Genomic DNA, 18047 nt, shown 5'->3' on the forward strand with positions numbered 1-18047 from the left:
TCAAATAAAGAGAAAGGAAACAGTGTTCTGTGTTGTCATTTTCAAAAGCAAACATCTCCATGTCACGTTTAAGGAACTCGTTCTGGATGGCCGAGGAAAACAGTCAAAGACATATTCTTTCCTGGACTGGCAGCATGAACAACTTGCCGCTTGACATACAGGGCAACAAATCCATTAATTCATATGTGCTTAAGTTAAATCTAAAAAACAACTCCAGGAGAAAAGAAAAAAAAATAATAATAATACCCTCTCACATAAGAATGCTGCCAGAAAACGGTGAACTTCTGTAGGTGGAAACATGTTGCTGTGGCTCTACAAGCTACATCACAGCTTCATCTTGGCAACAGTAAGCCAGTCCCTTGGATGGCACACACTGCCACCAGAAAGCCCAACATAATGGTTAATTGTCTTATTCTAGAGTACACCTACAAAACTCCTTTTTTTTTTTTTTTTTTTTCTTCCTTGAGACCAAACAGAAATTAAAGTCAAACATAGCTGTTTTGGGAATAAAGAGGCAAAAATAAGAACTGGATTTTGACCATCCTTATGTCAAAGGCATAGGTTCTAATTCAACATAAACCAAAGCTGCTTCTTTTTTTTTCTTTTTTTTTAGTGACTTCCCTATCAATGTCTACTTCTGGTTAGAAATACTTATTTCAGATCAGTTTCAGCCAGCACTTGCTTTTCTTACAAGAACTACTTCCTTTGTTTGGTTTATATGTATTTTTAGTTTTGTTTACTTGATCAATGCTCCCAACAGTCTCTCATACACCTACAGCTGCTTCCTAAAATATATATATATATATTAATTTTCCTGCAGGTAATTTAATATCTTAATACTCATTAGCAAAAGAAGGTCATAATATGAAGCAGAACTCACTTGCAATGCCATCACTTAATTCTGAGACCAGTGGTTGGGATGACAGAAACCTCACCCAGCTTCCTCCACTCAACTGCAGATCACAGTACATTAATTCCACTTCTGCTACACATTTTGTGAAGTTATTATCACCTGGACTTTTAATGTTTATTTTAAGCTTATGTATAATGCACACTGGGGGCACTTTTTTATTGAAGAGCACACATAAGAAAACAGTTGTATAAAGCTGTAGAACTTTGCCAAAAAGAATGGAAATGCCATGCAAGAAATTAAAGGATTTCTTTCTACCTCAAAACTTTCATCTCTTGCCTTTTCCAGAAGCTCCTTAACAGCACAGGCATATGGCTGTCTCAGAAACTGTGTGCAAAAATCTTAAGAACTGATAACCATCTGGCCATAAATACAGAGAAACACACGATATTTTAAAACACACAGTAATTCCATTGTTGTGCTCTTGAAGGCTCACAATCTTCATGAATTCTCCTCACTTTAGAGAATCCATTTCAAGATCTGACTATTTAGAAAGCTTCTGGACAGAGACAGAAAACTATGATTTTAGAATATCCAAGCTATGGCAAAGTTTCATTGGGGTTTTTACTTTCTCTTTTTGACTTCACCAAATACAGGATTTCTTTTTTAAAGCTACTGTATCTTGTATTAGAAATGCAACAATGGGACGATGCTGGACTGCTGAGTAATGAGAGCATTTTGAACAGAGAAGCTGCTGAGTAGGTAAGCAGGGGATTTGGGTGGTGCCAAAGGACGTGCAACAAATGTACAGAAAACGAGAGCTGGAGAAAATCCAGTGTAAGTATATCCTGAAGGAAAACATCCTCTGGACAAGGGATGGGATATATTCAGAATGAGCTAATAAAAGCATTGTAATGTTTCTGAGTCACTGGTGTTGTCTCATCTGAAATACTACTGGCACCTCATTTTGCAACATTAGGAGACAGTAATGGGAATTACTGGGGACTTGGAGAAAGCTCTCTGCATTGAGGCAGAGAGTGGGATTCCTCTACCTCTGCAAAGCTCTCAATATAAAATAACATATTAAATGCTTATCAACCACCTCTAATAATTCTTTGCTACATGCTCATGTTGACTACAAATACTTCACTACTGATGATGATACCTATTTGTAAACACATGCAGCAAATACCATTTGTTTTTTATCCCACTGATAGCTAGAAGTATGCCCTTTCTCTTCTACAACGTAGTCCTAGAAAGGAAGAAAGAAGCACATACCTTTTTCTCAGTACTCCTCAAGCAATGAATTGCAAGTTTAGACAAAACGCAAATGGACAGGTGAGAAGGCACACTTCAGATCTCCAAAAACAGCCACAGAAAAATAGCACATTGTTGTCCTTTAAGTGTTTTTCCAAACATAAATGCACCCTGATAATCAGTTCCTTGCAATGTGTCCAAGAGGGTTTCAGAGTACCCACTTTTATAAAAACAGAGGGTCTGCCATCCAAAATTCAAACAACTCCATAACTCCCCAGCAACAGCAAGTTCAACAAAAATGTTAGTCACTAGCACAGGTGTCTACTATAGGAACACTCGGCAAAAAAGAGCAGACCCAGAATCATGCATCAGTCTTCCTTGTGAACTAAACAAATCAACAGCACTAGAACTGAATCTGTATTTTTGAATAGATTAAGACCCCTTAAATGTCAAAGTCTATACTTAGGTTAACTTTTTTTATAACTAAAATGACAACTATAAAAACAAAAAATAAAAATAACTATGAAAACATTTATAACCATATGATCTAATGACCAATTATTACTCAACATCCAACTACTTTTGTACTTCCTCCTGAAGCAATCTATAAAAAGGGTCCCTAAGAAGGGACAGAAAAGGAAGCTTGGGAGGCGACAATTCTGAAAAAATAATAATAATAAAAAATTACACAGTCCTAAAGAACAATGTCAAAAACCTACACGAGATATCTGACTGAGGTGTTTGCTAATGTTTGATAGTCTGTCTTTGAAAAGGTGTTGAACTAAGGAAAGTTATGTCTCTCTTATTGAAGCAAGTGGCTCTTGAAAGGTTTGCTTTAGGGCCAAATGATGTTGACAGCTGGGGGGCTGTATAAATCTGGCAGGTTGACAGAGGCTGTTTCATGAGGAGAAAAATGTGGTAGATAAATATTTTTGAACAGAGTAGGACAGAGCCAATAAGTAGACCTCTCCCTTACAGTATTACCTGATTCTTTAGTGTTGCTCACAAGACTTTGGCCAAGTCGAGGTGTGAAAATTAAATAAAATTACTGCCCTTAAAGTACATTTTATTAAGGAACATACTACTCTGGGAAATCTGGAAGCTTGTAACCAGAAGGCTGGCGCAAAATCAAAATCTCTCTAAAAATTCAGGAAAAAAGGAAGACATCAAAGAGTAACATGGTTATATATTGGTGCAAGTCCTAATTATTAATAGGAAACTATAACTTGCCAAAAGAATATCACTATTTTAAAAAGGCACTGATATATCTATAGCTCATTTGTTGAAAACAATATAGCTTACCTTTTCATATGGTATTGGCACTAGAGAGAAAAGACTAGTCAGAGTAAAGACATTTAACTTGCGATCATGTACTTTCTGTCCACTCTCCTGCACGCAGACCTACAAAATTACTGTTTTAACAACCCAAATGAGAAGGGTCTAACAACCACTCCATTAATAACTGTCATACAAACTGGCCTTCCTATGTGGTGAAAAGCATCAGTAAGAAAATTCTTTGTTTCAGAGGAGCCTTCTAATAGGATGTATAGGGAGGAAGATAATTGTCATATGCCAAAATCCAGAGAAGTTTTAATTCACATTGGCTCAGAGTTCAGATGCCCTAGAAAACATAAATTTGAGTCCTGCAAATTTATGGAGGAGAGGGAACTTTCTACTCTAATTTCACACAAGAGATAGTGGAAAACTAAAAAATAACAGCACAAATCAAATGAGAACAGGAATCTCCTGGAAATATCCAGGATGGCACGAAAGAAGCAGACCGGGAAACAGATAGGCATGGCCAGGACGTTAGTTCTGGCACTCTTGCACAGAAACCACCAAGGATGTTGTAGAAGGGCCTTGAGGTTTTCTCAGAAGTCTGTGCAAAGAGGGGAAGGAAAATGACCAAACATTAATTGCTGCCAAACATTATGAGAGTCATGTTTTGAGTATGGATGGGCTCATTTCCTCCCCCACACTGTACAGACATACTCCCTCCAGAAAAAACAGAGCAATAAACCATCGAGAGGTACAAACTTAGGACTGAAAGCCAGAAATTCCATGCTCATGATGTGTTTTAGGACAAAGCTTTTATGACCTAGATTCCTAGATTACCTGCATAAGAAATCATCTATGCAGCTTGTGAGAGTAGGAAGAAGCTAACACAAGTAATGTTCCAACTCTAAAAGATTAAATGAAAGACTACCTCAATGTATGACTTCCAGAATGACTTAGTAAATCCTACCCTTCCGCTATTGCTGTAGGTAAAACATACATGCAAGCACAAAGTACGTACAAAAAAACAGCAGCACATGGAGGACATTATATTTCGTTATGTTAGATCAGGACTATATATTTGCAATTTATCATAAGCTAATTCATGTTTCTATTCTAAGGTGCAAGTTTAATGAAAAGAAAAAAAATTCACAGTGTAACCAAATGGCGTAACCTACTGTCAACATATTACCAAAAGCCATGAATTTAACATAATTGAAGAGAGACCAGATGACTACATACATATAACCTAAAGAATATCCTAATGTTTTCAAAATCAAGGTATGACTTTTTTCATTCATCTACTTCTTAGACTCAGAATTGACTTAATATTTACAGAGCACTCTAAGACCAAAATGAGGCCAACTGACATCTGTGCAAGATTCTCACATCCTCCACTGCAGCATTACTGGCTGAAGCATTACTGGTTTCTAGAAGACTGTCTAGGAGAAGAGAGGAATTTAACATTCCCATGGTGTGCCAATTCTCTTTTTACAGATTTTCAGAGTACGGCAAAATATCACACTAGGAGAATCTATTAGCCTTACTTTTAAACTGAGAAAGCAACAGCACGCTAAGCTAAATTTTAGCTTGACGAAGGTAAGGAGCACACCATGCCAAAGAGTAGAACCACAGGGTATCATTAAAATGTCATAGTGCTTGAAATCAATGGATAGGCTGTTTAATATGATTTTATGCTATAAAATTATCAGTTAACTAAACGAGGATACTACTAAGACAACTATTCACAGTAATAATCAGATTAATGATGGCTCTAAAAAATAAAACTGCTTTGCCTGGGAAAAAGCACCTAGATTCTCTAAAAAAAATCTATAGGACAGTTATACTGTTGAAGATGTTAGGTTAAATGAATCCAGATCTTCTGGTCTCAATCAGGAAAATACCACAGATCTGTGCATGAAACAGGCATTCACAAAGAAGCAGCACCAGGAACTGAACTTTATTGGCTCTTGTGATCCACAAGGACTTGACAAGTCTCTGGTCTCCTGGAAGCTAAATCTGTTTTCTGAAGAGACTTGGATGTCAAAGGCATCCAATGGAATTAACAAAAAGAAAAATCCAGGCTCCACTGAAAACCTCATTAAAACCCACGATAAAAATTATTAAATGCACTGCAGGAATCAACCTTGTGCTGGAAAACAGACTGCAGCTCCTGCCGCCAAGTTCTGCAATTTTGTAAGTTCTGTCACAGGAGGCAAATATTTCTCTCTTCTCTAATTCCATTTCCTTATTAAAAAGCTACACTATCTTGCAGCTGACAGTCTCGGTATGCTTGGTAAACAGCGTGTCAACAATAGAAGAACTCACACTTGCAGCCCTTGCATTCAATACATTGCATCTGTAAATGCATGCAGTAAATGTAAATAGATGTGATCTCTTTGAGAAATATGAGGAAAGGAACCCATCTCAAGTTCATACGTGCTGACACAGTCACACACTTCAATATGGCTGCAATCTGGTACAATATCAGCACTTATAAACTGAGTATTTGACATGATAAATTGCCCTCTGAAACATGGGCACTAACAACCACCAATACCATTTCAAATGTTCTTAAAAATTACTGAAATAGCTAAAACTTTACAATACTTATTAAAAGTCAATTCAAAATGCAATCTTGCTTGGACTTCAGGAGAATAAGACAATTCTAGATTTGCTTTTTCTAGTCATCCGTGAGGAAGGAAAATAAGAAAAAAGGACAAAGTCAAATGAATTATTAGACAAGAAAACTTCTGTGAGAAGACTTTACTGACAAGCATCTAGAAGCTGGGGAAGATCCAATTCTATATGTAAGAAAAAAATAAAGAAAAAACATAAAAAAAACCCTAAGGCTGACATGCTTTGCCTCTTACGTGACTTCATCTGAATCTTCAATATTGAGCATCAATTTCAATTTAGCTACTTTTAAAATGGTTCCCAGTCAGACTGACAGCAAATGACTGCATCAGTAAGTTATTTCAGAGGAGCTCTGACATGCCTGTGTGGCTACAATAGTTACCAGGGCTTGCTCTTTCCATAGTCTCTTTGAAATGGGTTTTCCTTCTAGGAATGGAAATACATAAACAGTCACCTAACATTTTACCAACATCCAAAGTCTTCAGCATAGCTATACTTGTCAATTTTCCCTCCCCTCTCTGAAAGCTGAATTTACACAAGAACCTGAAACTCCTGGGTGTTCTCTATATGACGTAAAAAGTTGATTTTGGATTCTTAGAGAAAATTTCCATTGAACTTTCCCATGTTTATACTTTTGGGATGAATAAAGCAACTGAAAGAACTGTTATATTTTAGAAATCCATTTATAGGAATAGATTGTTTCTTTGTAAGTCAGCAAAAGTTTTCATATGTATGTGCAAGCTTTCTGCAATTAAAGAATATTTTACTTTTTTTTTTTTTAATATATTTATATATATATGAAGTGATATGTAGAAACTCTTCACCAGAAAGCTATCTCATAGGGATTCTGAGATAATGTTCTTAACGGTAGCATGATTGCTGCAATAAAGCCAGAAGTCCACTACATTCCCAGCATAAGCCTTTAAAACTTTTATCTGCACATTTTTTAAATCCCTGGATACGCCTACAGACAATCCAACAGTACAGTGAGGGGAATCCTTACAGAAGTCTGAATTCCTTCTCTGATCTACCTCTAGAGGAGCCTCTTTGTTCCCTCATCCTCCTCAATTAGTTGTTACAGATCAGCTACCAGATCTGCTATCAGACCTGTATTATCTATTTCTAGAATGTAAGACTCTTATTCATTAAAACTGATGGATTTTAAGCTGAATATTCACGGTGAGTAATGCAATCTTGAGTTGAGTTTTAATGTTACAAACAAATGTCAATTACCCAGATGAGTTTTAAACCAGAGAGTCAAGTTATTTTGCAGCTGGTTCTCTTGAGAAATGTTGCTTAATCACATAGTCAGCTGATCCGCCAAGAATGTTCATTCTATAATTACAAAATACTGATTCAGGATGAAAAACATCTCTCATTAGCCACAGTGTCCTTCTATAACTCTAAGTACACCATGTGAGCCCTTACAGTCTTCTAAAAACATGAACGGGAGGTGCAGATGATGATCTCATTTAATGACCTCACTAGACACCTATCTTTTAACTTCACATTAATTATTCACTAAGCCCTTGTGTGAATATATAACTATGAACTAGAGAGTTTAAACTCGCTGTACAAGATACACAGATCTGACCGAATATTAAAAAAACCTTTCAGATGTAAACTGGATAATGAGACATTGCATTTCAACTTTCGTTGTTATAAATATAAGAATGTCTAGAATGGGTCAAACTGTGTATTTGTTACTCCTCTTCTCATTTTGCATGCTGAAATGTTTTTTTTTCTTCTTTGCAAGTTCAACTCACAGAGGGTGCTGTTTATGAGGGATGCCAGTATATAATGCTTAATACTATACGAGTCACACTCTAGAATATAGTTTCAAACCAAATGAAGTTGACTGCTTTGCAGAGTTGGTTTTAGAATAATTTGTAAAAGGTTTTCCTTAGGGAAAAAAAAATGTTTCTGTAGCAGAATGCAGTGGAAGATGACAAAGTATAGGCATTTCTTAAGTAGTGAAGAATCTGTCAAAGGGGACACTCTTTATGGACCTCTCTTCTGAGACCTCTGATGAACACTCGAATAAGCTAAGTGGTTGGGGAAAATGAGAGACCAAGCGTAAGACACCATGAACACAGCTATTGGAAATTTTCAGTACAGTAAACATCCAACTTGGCTGATGATCTTTCTTCTTAAAAAAGAAAAAAAAAAGTATGAGATTCTTATGAGGCAGAAGAAGACTGTAGATGTTTTTCAGCCATCTTTACTTAAGTGAGTCATTAAAACACTTATTTGAAAATGGTGAGGCAATCCAGCAGGACTAGAAATAAAACAGACTTTTATAAATATCTTACACGTCTCCAAAGCCAGTCAGTCATGAATATAAAGCTGACATGTAGTTCGGGAAGCAGCAGAGAGCAGAATACAGCCAAGGCTGATTTCAGTAGCTCGAGAATAAAACTGAATACCAAAAGACACTTCAGTTAAAACATTACTTAATATTGTTTAAAACATCATTCATTCATTAGCAACTGAACTGAAGTGAAAAAAGTGTCAAATACCAAATAATGGGATGTCCTATAAACTCATATATTTTTAAGGCTACAAGATAAAGGAAATATTATGTAAGTACTCTAATATGTCTTGAATTTGCTTATTTTCACTAAGGAAATAAGCACTTTTTTGAAGAAAAATACCAGGCTTCATTCCAGTATTGGCAAATAAAGTCATACTTTTAAGAATATACAATCAGGATGCTCAAATAGCACTTGTAACTTTTTCTTTCATCAGATTGTCACTGTCACTGTTTAGAATGCCTAAATATAATATCAGAATAGAAGTTCACTACCCATATGACAGCTTAATGTGCTTTTTTAAGCAGAATACAGGAAAATCCCTGGGGAATACAGAAACTTAGCACAATGGTATATGCGCTGGTAGTTTTATACTGCAGTTATTTGCTGGGTTGAGAGAATTTAGCTTGCTGTTCCCAAGATTGCACAATACATGTAAAACTGCTATTATGCTGTGCTTTTGGAAGTGTTTTTGAAAGCTTTCGATATTCTATTTGAAACAAAACGGAAAAAAATAAGCTTGTTGTGACATACATTATCTATGTAAAAAAAATCCATAAGGTTTTACAGTCCTACTCAATTTCATTACAGGGTAGGCTAGTGAGTGGCTTAGTTGCATAGTGGAGAACTCAGAAGTTCTTGTTTCCCAGTATATTTGTGCAAACTGCATGTCTGTAGTGTAACTTGTTTCCAACTGTACAAATCCATAAGTGTGTTAGTGATAGAATGACATGATAGAGTAGTCAAGCATTGGAACGGGTTGCCCAGGGAAGTGGTGCAGTCACCGTCCCTGGGGGTGTTCAAGGAAAGGTTGGACGTGGTGCTTAGGGACATGGTTTAGTGGGTGACATTGGTGGTAGGGGGATGGTTGGACCAGATGATCTTTCAACCTTAGTGATTCTATGATTCTACAGTCTAGGAGTTTAGTTTTAATACATAATGTATTAAAAGACTTAGGCCATCTCTCTAAGTCTTCTGCAGACAAAAATTCCACCAAAGGAAAAATAACAAAAAATAAATAAAAGAAGAAGAAAAGTTGAAATATTTCCTCTCCCCACCTCTACCCCTCATATCACTTTTTCCTGTGTCTTGAGTATACTTAGTATCTGACCAGAGAATGGAATTAAGGAGCTGATGGGCTGTTTTTATTACTGTAGCAATCTGCCTCACCGGTTCTGACTGCCACCCAGCAGAACTGTTGTCTAATTGTTTTGTTTTTTCTTTTTCGTTTTTTCTACACAGATGCTCCATGCATCTGGGAAGAAAGTGCAGAGTACAATGTTTGTCTCTGTGATCCAGCATGGGCAGAGGTGCTTTTTGTGCAATATCCTATATGGCAATAGTTATCAAAACAAGGAACAATGAGACCAGCTTAGGCAAAGACTTAATTTACAGACAAGTTTAGGACTCCCTGGAAGGACAATAAAATCACCATGGTGATAATAATGAGGGGAAAAAAGAAGATGACTTCTCTTGCTAGGGGAGGCACCTAAAAGCCACAGATTGTTAAACAGGTTTAAGCAAGCATTCTGAGGTCTTTTTGAACTTCTTAATGTCTACAGAAGTAGGATTTTTTGTTTTCTGTAAATGGCCAGATGGTCCTGACTCATTCAGTCACAAGGCCAAAATGATTTTTACATTAACAACAACAAAACCTTGAAGCCATAAGTCTTGTTCTTTAAATATCTCCTCCTGAAGACAATGTGAGCAGCCGTTTGTCCCCTATTGTCCCTATAGGAGGACCCTATTTGTCCCCCTATATTGCAAACCTCTTAATTTTGATCAATGCCTTGAATGTAAAAAAGCCTATTTCTGTTAACAGAGCTATACATATACAGCTCATATCTCTCCTCCTTTGCCAGAAAATAGCACAGAATGTTTGAAAGTGTTGTTACATTTTGCATTTGGAGCAAAGATACAGCATCATTCACACAAGTCTCAGGAACTGTTTTAGATTGAAGAAAAAATATTGCCTTCACTATAGAGATTACCAGCTTCTACGAGCCCCAAAGTATGAGTGCTTTCTCCCATATACACAAGATCCTCAAACAGCAGCCACTATAAATCTCAAGCTCTGTGGGCTGATGTTCAAGAGGCATGAAACAGAAGCAGACAGAAGTTACATCTGCCCCTCTCTCACTCTACTTCCCCGTCACTCTACAAATACAGATACTGTATACAGAATAAAAGCTCTCCCATAGCCTATGAAAGCACAACTTACTAAGCAGTGAGACAAGTGCCTTAATTATTATTGATTTTTCCTAAGATGTCTTTAGGTACACACATAATGCATCCTATTGTATCATACTATTTATATATATGTGTGCATAAAACATCTATAATACAAATATATATGTAAAAGCCAATGCTCTTAATAATGCTAAAACAAATTTAAGACTCAGGACCCATTATTTTATGGTGTTGTAACATGCAGCTAGGATTCCAAGAAAGTCAAATTCAGTGAATGAGATTAAAAACGTACTCATGTTCTAACATAATTAAAACAAGCACTTACCTTCTTAATGCAATACAAATTATTGTTTAATGTAGACTGAAAGTGTAGTTTGATTTTTCTCATTTATTACAGTTTTGGCTTACATTCAGCTATGTTAGGACCCCCCTGCAGAAATCCGCCAAGAAGAAAATAAGATACAATTACTTTTATTTGAAGTATAAACTTACATACCTTGGCCTCCGAAATGCTAAACCATATTGCTGGCAAGCCAGTCCCACAGTGGGAGTATAAACAATAGGCATGAACCTTTCTATGTCAGAAGTCAGCACTTTATAGAAAAGCTTTTCGTTTCGATCCTGAAGACTCATTAGTAGAATATATCTGTGGAGAATTAAATATAATTAGATAGGCATCAAGTGAATATATAAAGTAAATTTAGAAATGGTGTTTAGAAAATAAAGCTACGTTTGTTCTACAACAGCCTCTTTCTTAGCCTACTGTATTTGAATTCCTTCTTATCTTAACAGCACAACTGTTTCAGGCATAAAGGATAATAAACCGGATGAGACACAGAGAAGATGAATCCATCACAAAGTTGACGTACTGAACACACTCAGGAAGCTGATCCCGAGCTGATAGGGGTATAAGATTATGCTGCAAGAGAATATTTGGTCTGCCAGAACCTAAACCACACATATCAATTGTTCCATCTGAAATGAAATAGGCATTAAAATAAAAATTAAACAAACTTACTCTCTTCCTCAAAAAATTCAGACTAGAAGTTTTAGCTTTTTCTACGTTTGCTGTAATAGAAATTTCTTCCAAACCCAGATGAATACTTCAAATAAATACTTTACCAGAATGCTGCAAGACAAAGCTTTCAAAAACAAAGCAGACACGTGTCTTTTGATGCTGAAGTTTATGCTTGTAATGAAATTTGCACTGTTTTATGTACTAGCAGAAATCAATTCTGGGTTGCATTTGTAGAAGTTTTATATTTATTTTAAAAAATTAAATGCAAAAAATCATCAGAAAAATGAGAGTGAAAAACGTTCATGCTCAGCTTGATCTGCTTTTTACTACCATCACCCTAACACTGAATAAATATTCATCTGCTCCAAGAGCCCAGCCAGGAAGCCAAATTTACACGGAGTATGACAATGCAGATGACATGAGTCTACACATCCAGTGACTTCAAGTTATACCACTTTACTCAGGTACAAGCCTGGTCACTTCATCAACACTTGATAGTTTGGAATGTGATGAGCCTAAACAGGTTAGGAAATCTGCAATTATTTTGTTAAAGCTTAGCTTTGTCCATCAGCTAGAGAAGCCTTTAACCAGTCTCATATGAAAGGGCAGCACAGCCCCTTTGGCAACCAGAGACTGCAACGAAGTGGCAGGAGTGAGGCAAACCAGTGTCCCTTCCCTGGGTTACTCAGGGTGCCTTTAAGGGTGCCTTAGCCCCTACATAGATAAAGATTTTGAAACCAAAGAGTTGATCATATACTCATAACATCATCATTGTGAGACATCCTGAGCCACCTTCCCTTATACATGTAAGTTTTGAATGTTCTCCGAGGTTAAATTATACCCTGCACTTGCAGTTCTCAGCTGCAAATACATATACAGCATTTTCCCCTCAAATTATTACATTTCCATACAACCTTTAATTTTCCTAGCACTTTGTCATGATATGGCATGTCTTTCAATACCCTTGTTATCCTGGAGCATTTTTCTTTATTAAAACCTTTCAACTGAGAATGATTATCGCAGCATTTCCCTTGAAACACAAGCTCCTTCACATATAATTGTAAATACATTTGAGGGCATTCATTTTGTTTCTAGAGGATCTCAAAAGTGGTGTTAGAGACTATCAAGCGTACTCAGGACTGCTCTATACCAAAGACTGCAAGCACTCAGGCAAACCAGGTGATTAGGCTTTGAAGCAGTTGCCAATATATTTTCTCTCCTTTTTCCTACTTTTATTTAAAATGAGAAGCAGCTATTTAAAACTTTAAAATACCTTTTCATTATCCTTTCTTATTACTCAGACCAATCCTGAATTGCAAATGCAACTGTAAATTGTACAGAAATCTTTGAGAGAAGAAACTAAAAGTTAAAAAAAAAAAAAAAAAAAAAACACAAAAACTTCTTCAAGGGCTTCAATTCAAAAAACTATTAGCTAAAACTCTCCATTTTGGCATTTTGGTTTTACTGTTCTGAAGCATTAAATTGGATTTTTGTTTTCATATTGGTATTTGTCATGGCATTTTTGTACTCAAGATATAGTAAAAGAATTGTGAAGATAACAATGGTATAATAATTATCATCATATTTTAAAATATTACATATTTGGCCATATCCAAATAAGCATAAGATATATTACTATAAGGTGACAAATATTTCTAGAGAAGAGTAATTTTGATCAGAAGGCTAATTTTTAGTGGCAGGTATAAAATACTTCTCCAAAGTCATTCAAGCCTTTCTTAGGACTATCAGCTTTCTGAAAAATTCCTTCTTGAGAAGAAAGATCCCTTGACCTCAATGTGGTGTTGGTTATAAGGCATTAGACAACTATGCATCCTGTAGCAGCATCCAAGTAATCTACAGAATTAAAACCATGAAGTAGTTTTCAGCATTGTGTTTTAAAAAAGATACATTTAAAATGCAGCATTTCATGGAATCTTTTACTAAAGCCCACATTTAATTGAAAGCAGTGAAAACAAGCAATAAAACACTAAGAACAATCATTTGTGCTATAAAAAGGGAGAAAAATATTATCTGTTCTCAGACTAGGAGTCTTGAATGAAGATTTCAGGGAAAATGTTCAGAAGAGGAAAACCAAGAACTGGCAACTAAGACAGTGGGGACTGCCAGGCATTCAAATTTCAGTATGTCACTTTGCCCCCTTGCCTTTCCTTCACCTAAGAACTTTTAATGTTAGACTGCTATTACAAGGGGGATTAATTACAGTAGCAACAGAAGGATATAAACCAAATATTATCCAAAAAGAAAACTGATATAACTACTGGAAAATCGCAAATAATTCCTTAGGATAATTCTCCCTACATTTGCCCTCCTGGCCTGCATTTTACATGGCAAAATGGAATGGTAAAAACAAAAACAACCAGCATTTGTTTGCTCTTGTCTTGCAAGACATGAGAGGAAATGAAAGAAATTGGGAGGAAATGCTATTATTTCTAATAACAGCTTGTAAAACTTGTATAACTTGTATAAGGCACATCCATTACTTTTAACATTCAGTGTCTATAGAGAAACATTTAAAACAGCAAACTTAAAGAAAAAAGAAAGTAACAGAGCGTTCTCAGGAAAAAATGATCTCATGGCACCTCTCAGATGTTCACCTGTCAGTAAAATATTTTACCAATGTAACTGGAGAAAGAAAAACTCCGATAGAAGAGACATCTGTCTGAGGGGCAAAGACTTCAGTGTCAATACAGAGCAAAACTAAAGACAATTAGGAACATACAGGGGAAAAAAATCAAATTACTTGCAGAATTCATTGCAGCTTTTCCAAATTAAGTTAGAGGAACAGAATTATTTTCTGTTATTGGCGTCCTTTTTGCCAAGCATACCAGGCAACATATTTGCTGCTGTTTCACATTCATTTTGTGTATGAACTCGTGGTATTTCAGAGCACAGCAATTCAACACTGCAAGTCAGTAAAGAAGTTTCAGCCACGCCAAAACATGCAATGCCATGGTACTTATAAGCTCTGCTTTATGAACTTGCACACATCCCCTTTCCAATCAATGCCGGGGCAAGCTACAATCCTGCCAGGGTACAGTGCTGTCTTACCCAGCACCAATCTCATCAGATGATAGATACCCTTCTAAGGTACGTGGTAGCCTCATCTATGCTGTTTCCAAATGCTCATACTGAATCTTTTGTATTGAGACATATAACAACACACTGATACACACCCACTACCAAATCCCAGTTCTAGGAGGAAAAATACAGCTTCTCTTTCTCTCTTTGCAGTCACTGCTCTTACGGGAAGGAAGACTAGATGCTTGTTGGAAGGAATATTTCTTCCTAGAATTAATACCTTCACCTTCACTAGAAGGCAGTAGGTGCATGCTCTTACAAAAGATTGTCTTTGAGCACCTTCCTGCCTATGGAGCGCTGAGATTTTCTTTCAATTTCCAGTTAAAATAGTCAATGTCCCCTGACAGTCTCCATCAGTGAGAGGATTCAAGCAGTAACAGGAGCAGGATCACATTCCTTTCCCCTTTTAAAATATTTCAACACGAGTGTGAGTACAGGAGACCAGAGTTCACATACAGCCTTGAAGGACGGTAGTTTTTTTAATTCAAAAAATGACTCTGAGCTCATACACATGTAGTGCACATGTTCGTAGAGCAGGGTGTCTACTGACACACTCCAATAAATTTTTTCAGACACTTGACTTATAAACACAGCTGCAAATCACATTTTGCATGCACAAGTTTTTCACACTCAATTCACACAAGCATTTTAGCTCTCAAAAGGAGCCCAAGATGTCACAGTTCATAATCTTTAAAGGAAGTGTCTCCTGCATGCAGATGTTACCAAGTCTGTCAATCAGTTGTCTTAAATGTACACCTACACATGTAGCACACAACTGATTTTATTTTGCTAAAAACTGGAGAAAACAACACAACAATATAAGTAATAAAATATTTCTTTATCAAAATACAGCATGACGTGAAGAGTCAACTTAGGCCTGCTGGGTGTTCACACATAATACAAATATGATTTCTTAAAGAAAAAATTTCATTTTGGGGTGACTTCTGGATTTAGAATTTTAAGTGCTTAAGGACCAACTTGATTAAATTTACACAAATTTACGTTGATCCAAGATTGCCCTCAGATGCTTATTAGTTAAGTGCTATGGATCTGTGTTATAAAATGATAGAATCGCTGAGGCAACAAGGCACCTCTGGAGACTGCCAAGTCCACTCATGCTCCAAGCAGTGCCAGTGAGAGCAGGTTGCCCTGGGCTGTGTCCACTTGGGTTCTGATCGTCTCCAAGGATGGAGACTCCACAGTCTCACTGTTCCTGCATTTGGCCACCCTCACAGTGAAAAAAAGGTGATTCTTCTTGTGTTTAAATGGAATTTCAAGTATTAATGCCCATTGCCTCCTGTCCTGTCACTGGATACCCCTGAGAAGAGCCTGGCTCCATCTGTGCTCCCTCCTATCAGGTATTTATACACATTTACCAGATCGTCCCTGAACCTTTTATCAACCTGAACTAAAAGACGCCCAGGTCCAGGCATGGTCATGCAATAATCTGTATAATTACGCAGTAATCATTCCCAGGCTGATTTTGACCCAGGCCCTGGGCACATTTTGTTGCCACAGGCCAAAAGACTCCAGCCAGCACCTTGTGTGAGCACACTGCTGGGGGCGAGGAGGGAAGAGGTGAGGTGGGACACGGGGGCTGTATGCAGAGGAGCTGTGCTGAGCCAAGCCCTGTGGCACCAAGCAGCCCCCAACCTGGTTTACCTACCAGTATAAATGTGGTACACACTGCTTCTTCAGGCTATAGTGGGAAGATACAAATACCTCGATCAAAAATCATGGTTGAGAAAATGCCACTAACATGTGCTGTAAAATAAGACTTGATAATAGATACAGCTTCTTTTTTTTTTTAATGTTAATTACTAAAGTCTTTATTAAAGTATTTTGACTAGTGATCGCATTAATGAGAAAAAAAAAGCCTGGCTTTTAATACTCTGACGTTATTTTTATGAACAGTAAGACTTATTTTCTCAGCTGAAGCATTTTGCTAAAATCCTATTAATAACAATAAATTTGTACTTCAAAGTCACAGAGTACAATATACCTTTTATACCAAAAAAAGAAATTTTATACTAAAAAATGGCTTCATATTAAAAAAAAAGGCAAACTACAAGAAAGAGAAACTGCAAAAGACTCAAAAGTGGGAAATAATGATATTGAATTATCATTTAATTAATTATATACAGGCATTAAGCTTATCAGGGTAAGATAAATTTGGAAAAAATCTTTGAAGCAAATGGCTTCTGTAAAGACTTAAAGACTTTTATTTATTTCTAAATATACTTATATTTAATTAAACTTGTGTACTGTTGGTGTACATTGTATGTGGATTAAGTGTAGTTTTTAGAAAATACATCTTCCCTCTCTTACCCCCAAGTCAGACAGATTTTTCTTTCCTTTCTTTTAGCATTATAAAGCAAGCTTTCTGCAAAGTATCCCTACAATCACGAGAGATGTCTATTTTTTTCTGATGATTCCCACTGCAATCAAAAGTTCAGTATATTGTGTTTTCCTGTGCTTCAAATGGCACAGCATTTAAACGTCCATTAATCTAGCATTTAAAAGTTGTTTTTTTTCTTTTCTCACAGAAATTTTTCATTTTGGCAAAGAGCTATTTAAATACCCCAAATTTTGTTTTGGAAAACAAAGAATTAAGATTTGGATATACTGCTAATCTTCTCTTGAATTCTACGTTGTTAGATTTGTGACTTTCAATCTGTGATGACTTGAGGAGCACAGGCACTTTTTTCCTGTGACCTGAACTAGGAGCAAACGTTCCTTGCAGTTTAAGAAACACATGCACAAATGGTACAAAAGGCTTTTTTCCCTCCTTTTAAGTTACAGGTGAATAGAAAATACAGCAATTTTAGCAGAAACAAACAGCTGAAACAGTCATAAAGTCTTAAATGTATTGTCCTGGAATTAAGAGACTTCTTCGTGGCAGAGTTATGGAGAAGATGGGGACAGAAGGACAGAGGAAGTTATGTACTATAGTAACATATGTGGTTAAGGGAGGTGTCTCCATGAGAGTTTATGCAGGGACTACATGCAGGGACTCAGACTAAATCATTCCAGCCTGGGAAGTCACTATTCTGTGACTGCTGATATTGCTCTCCCTGAGATCTCTGGAGACTAGCTAATATAGAAAAGATACCATGACCATGAACTCTTCACTTATAAAGAAGGTCGTGCTCCTAGCATCCTGCCTCTGAAAAACAAAGGCTATTGGAAC

General features: G+C 36.6%; 1 protein-coding gene across 1 annotated transcript in view; it reads right to left on the minus strand.

The window, feature by feature from the left end:
* The window catches only part of ME1 (malic enzyme 1), a 180217-nt gene that overhangs the window by 113249 nt on the left and 48921 nt on the right, over positions 1–18047 (minus strand). Inside the window, exon 3 of the mRNA XM_040554032.1 lies at positions 11237–11386. Within this exon, the coding sequence (XP_040409966.1) occupies positions 11237–11386 (150 nt within the window). The remainder of the gene's footprint in view (positions 1–11236; positions 11387–18047) is intronic.

The sequence above is a fragment of the Cygnus olor genome, chromosome 3 (assembly GCF_009769625.2).
Source record: "Cygnus olor isolate bCygOlo1 chromosome 3, bCygOlo1.pri.v2, whole genome shotgun sequence".
In the NCBI taxonomy this organism is placed as follows: Eukaryota; Metazoa; Chordata; class Aves; order Anseriformes; family Anatidae; genus Cygnus; species Cygnus olor.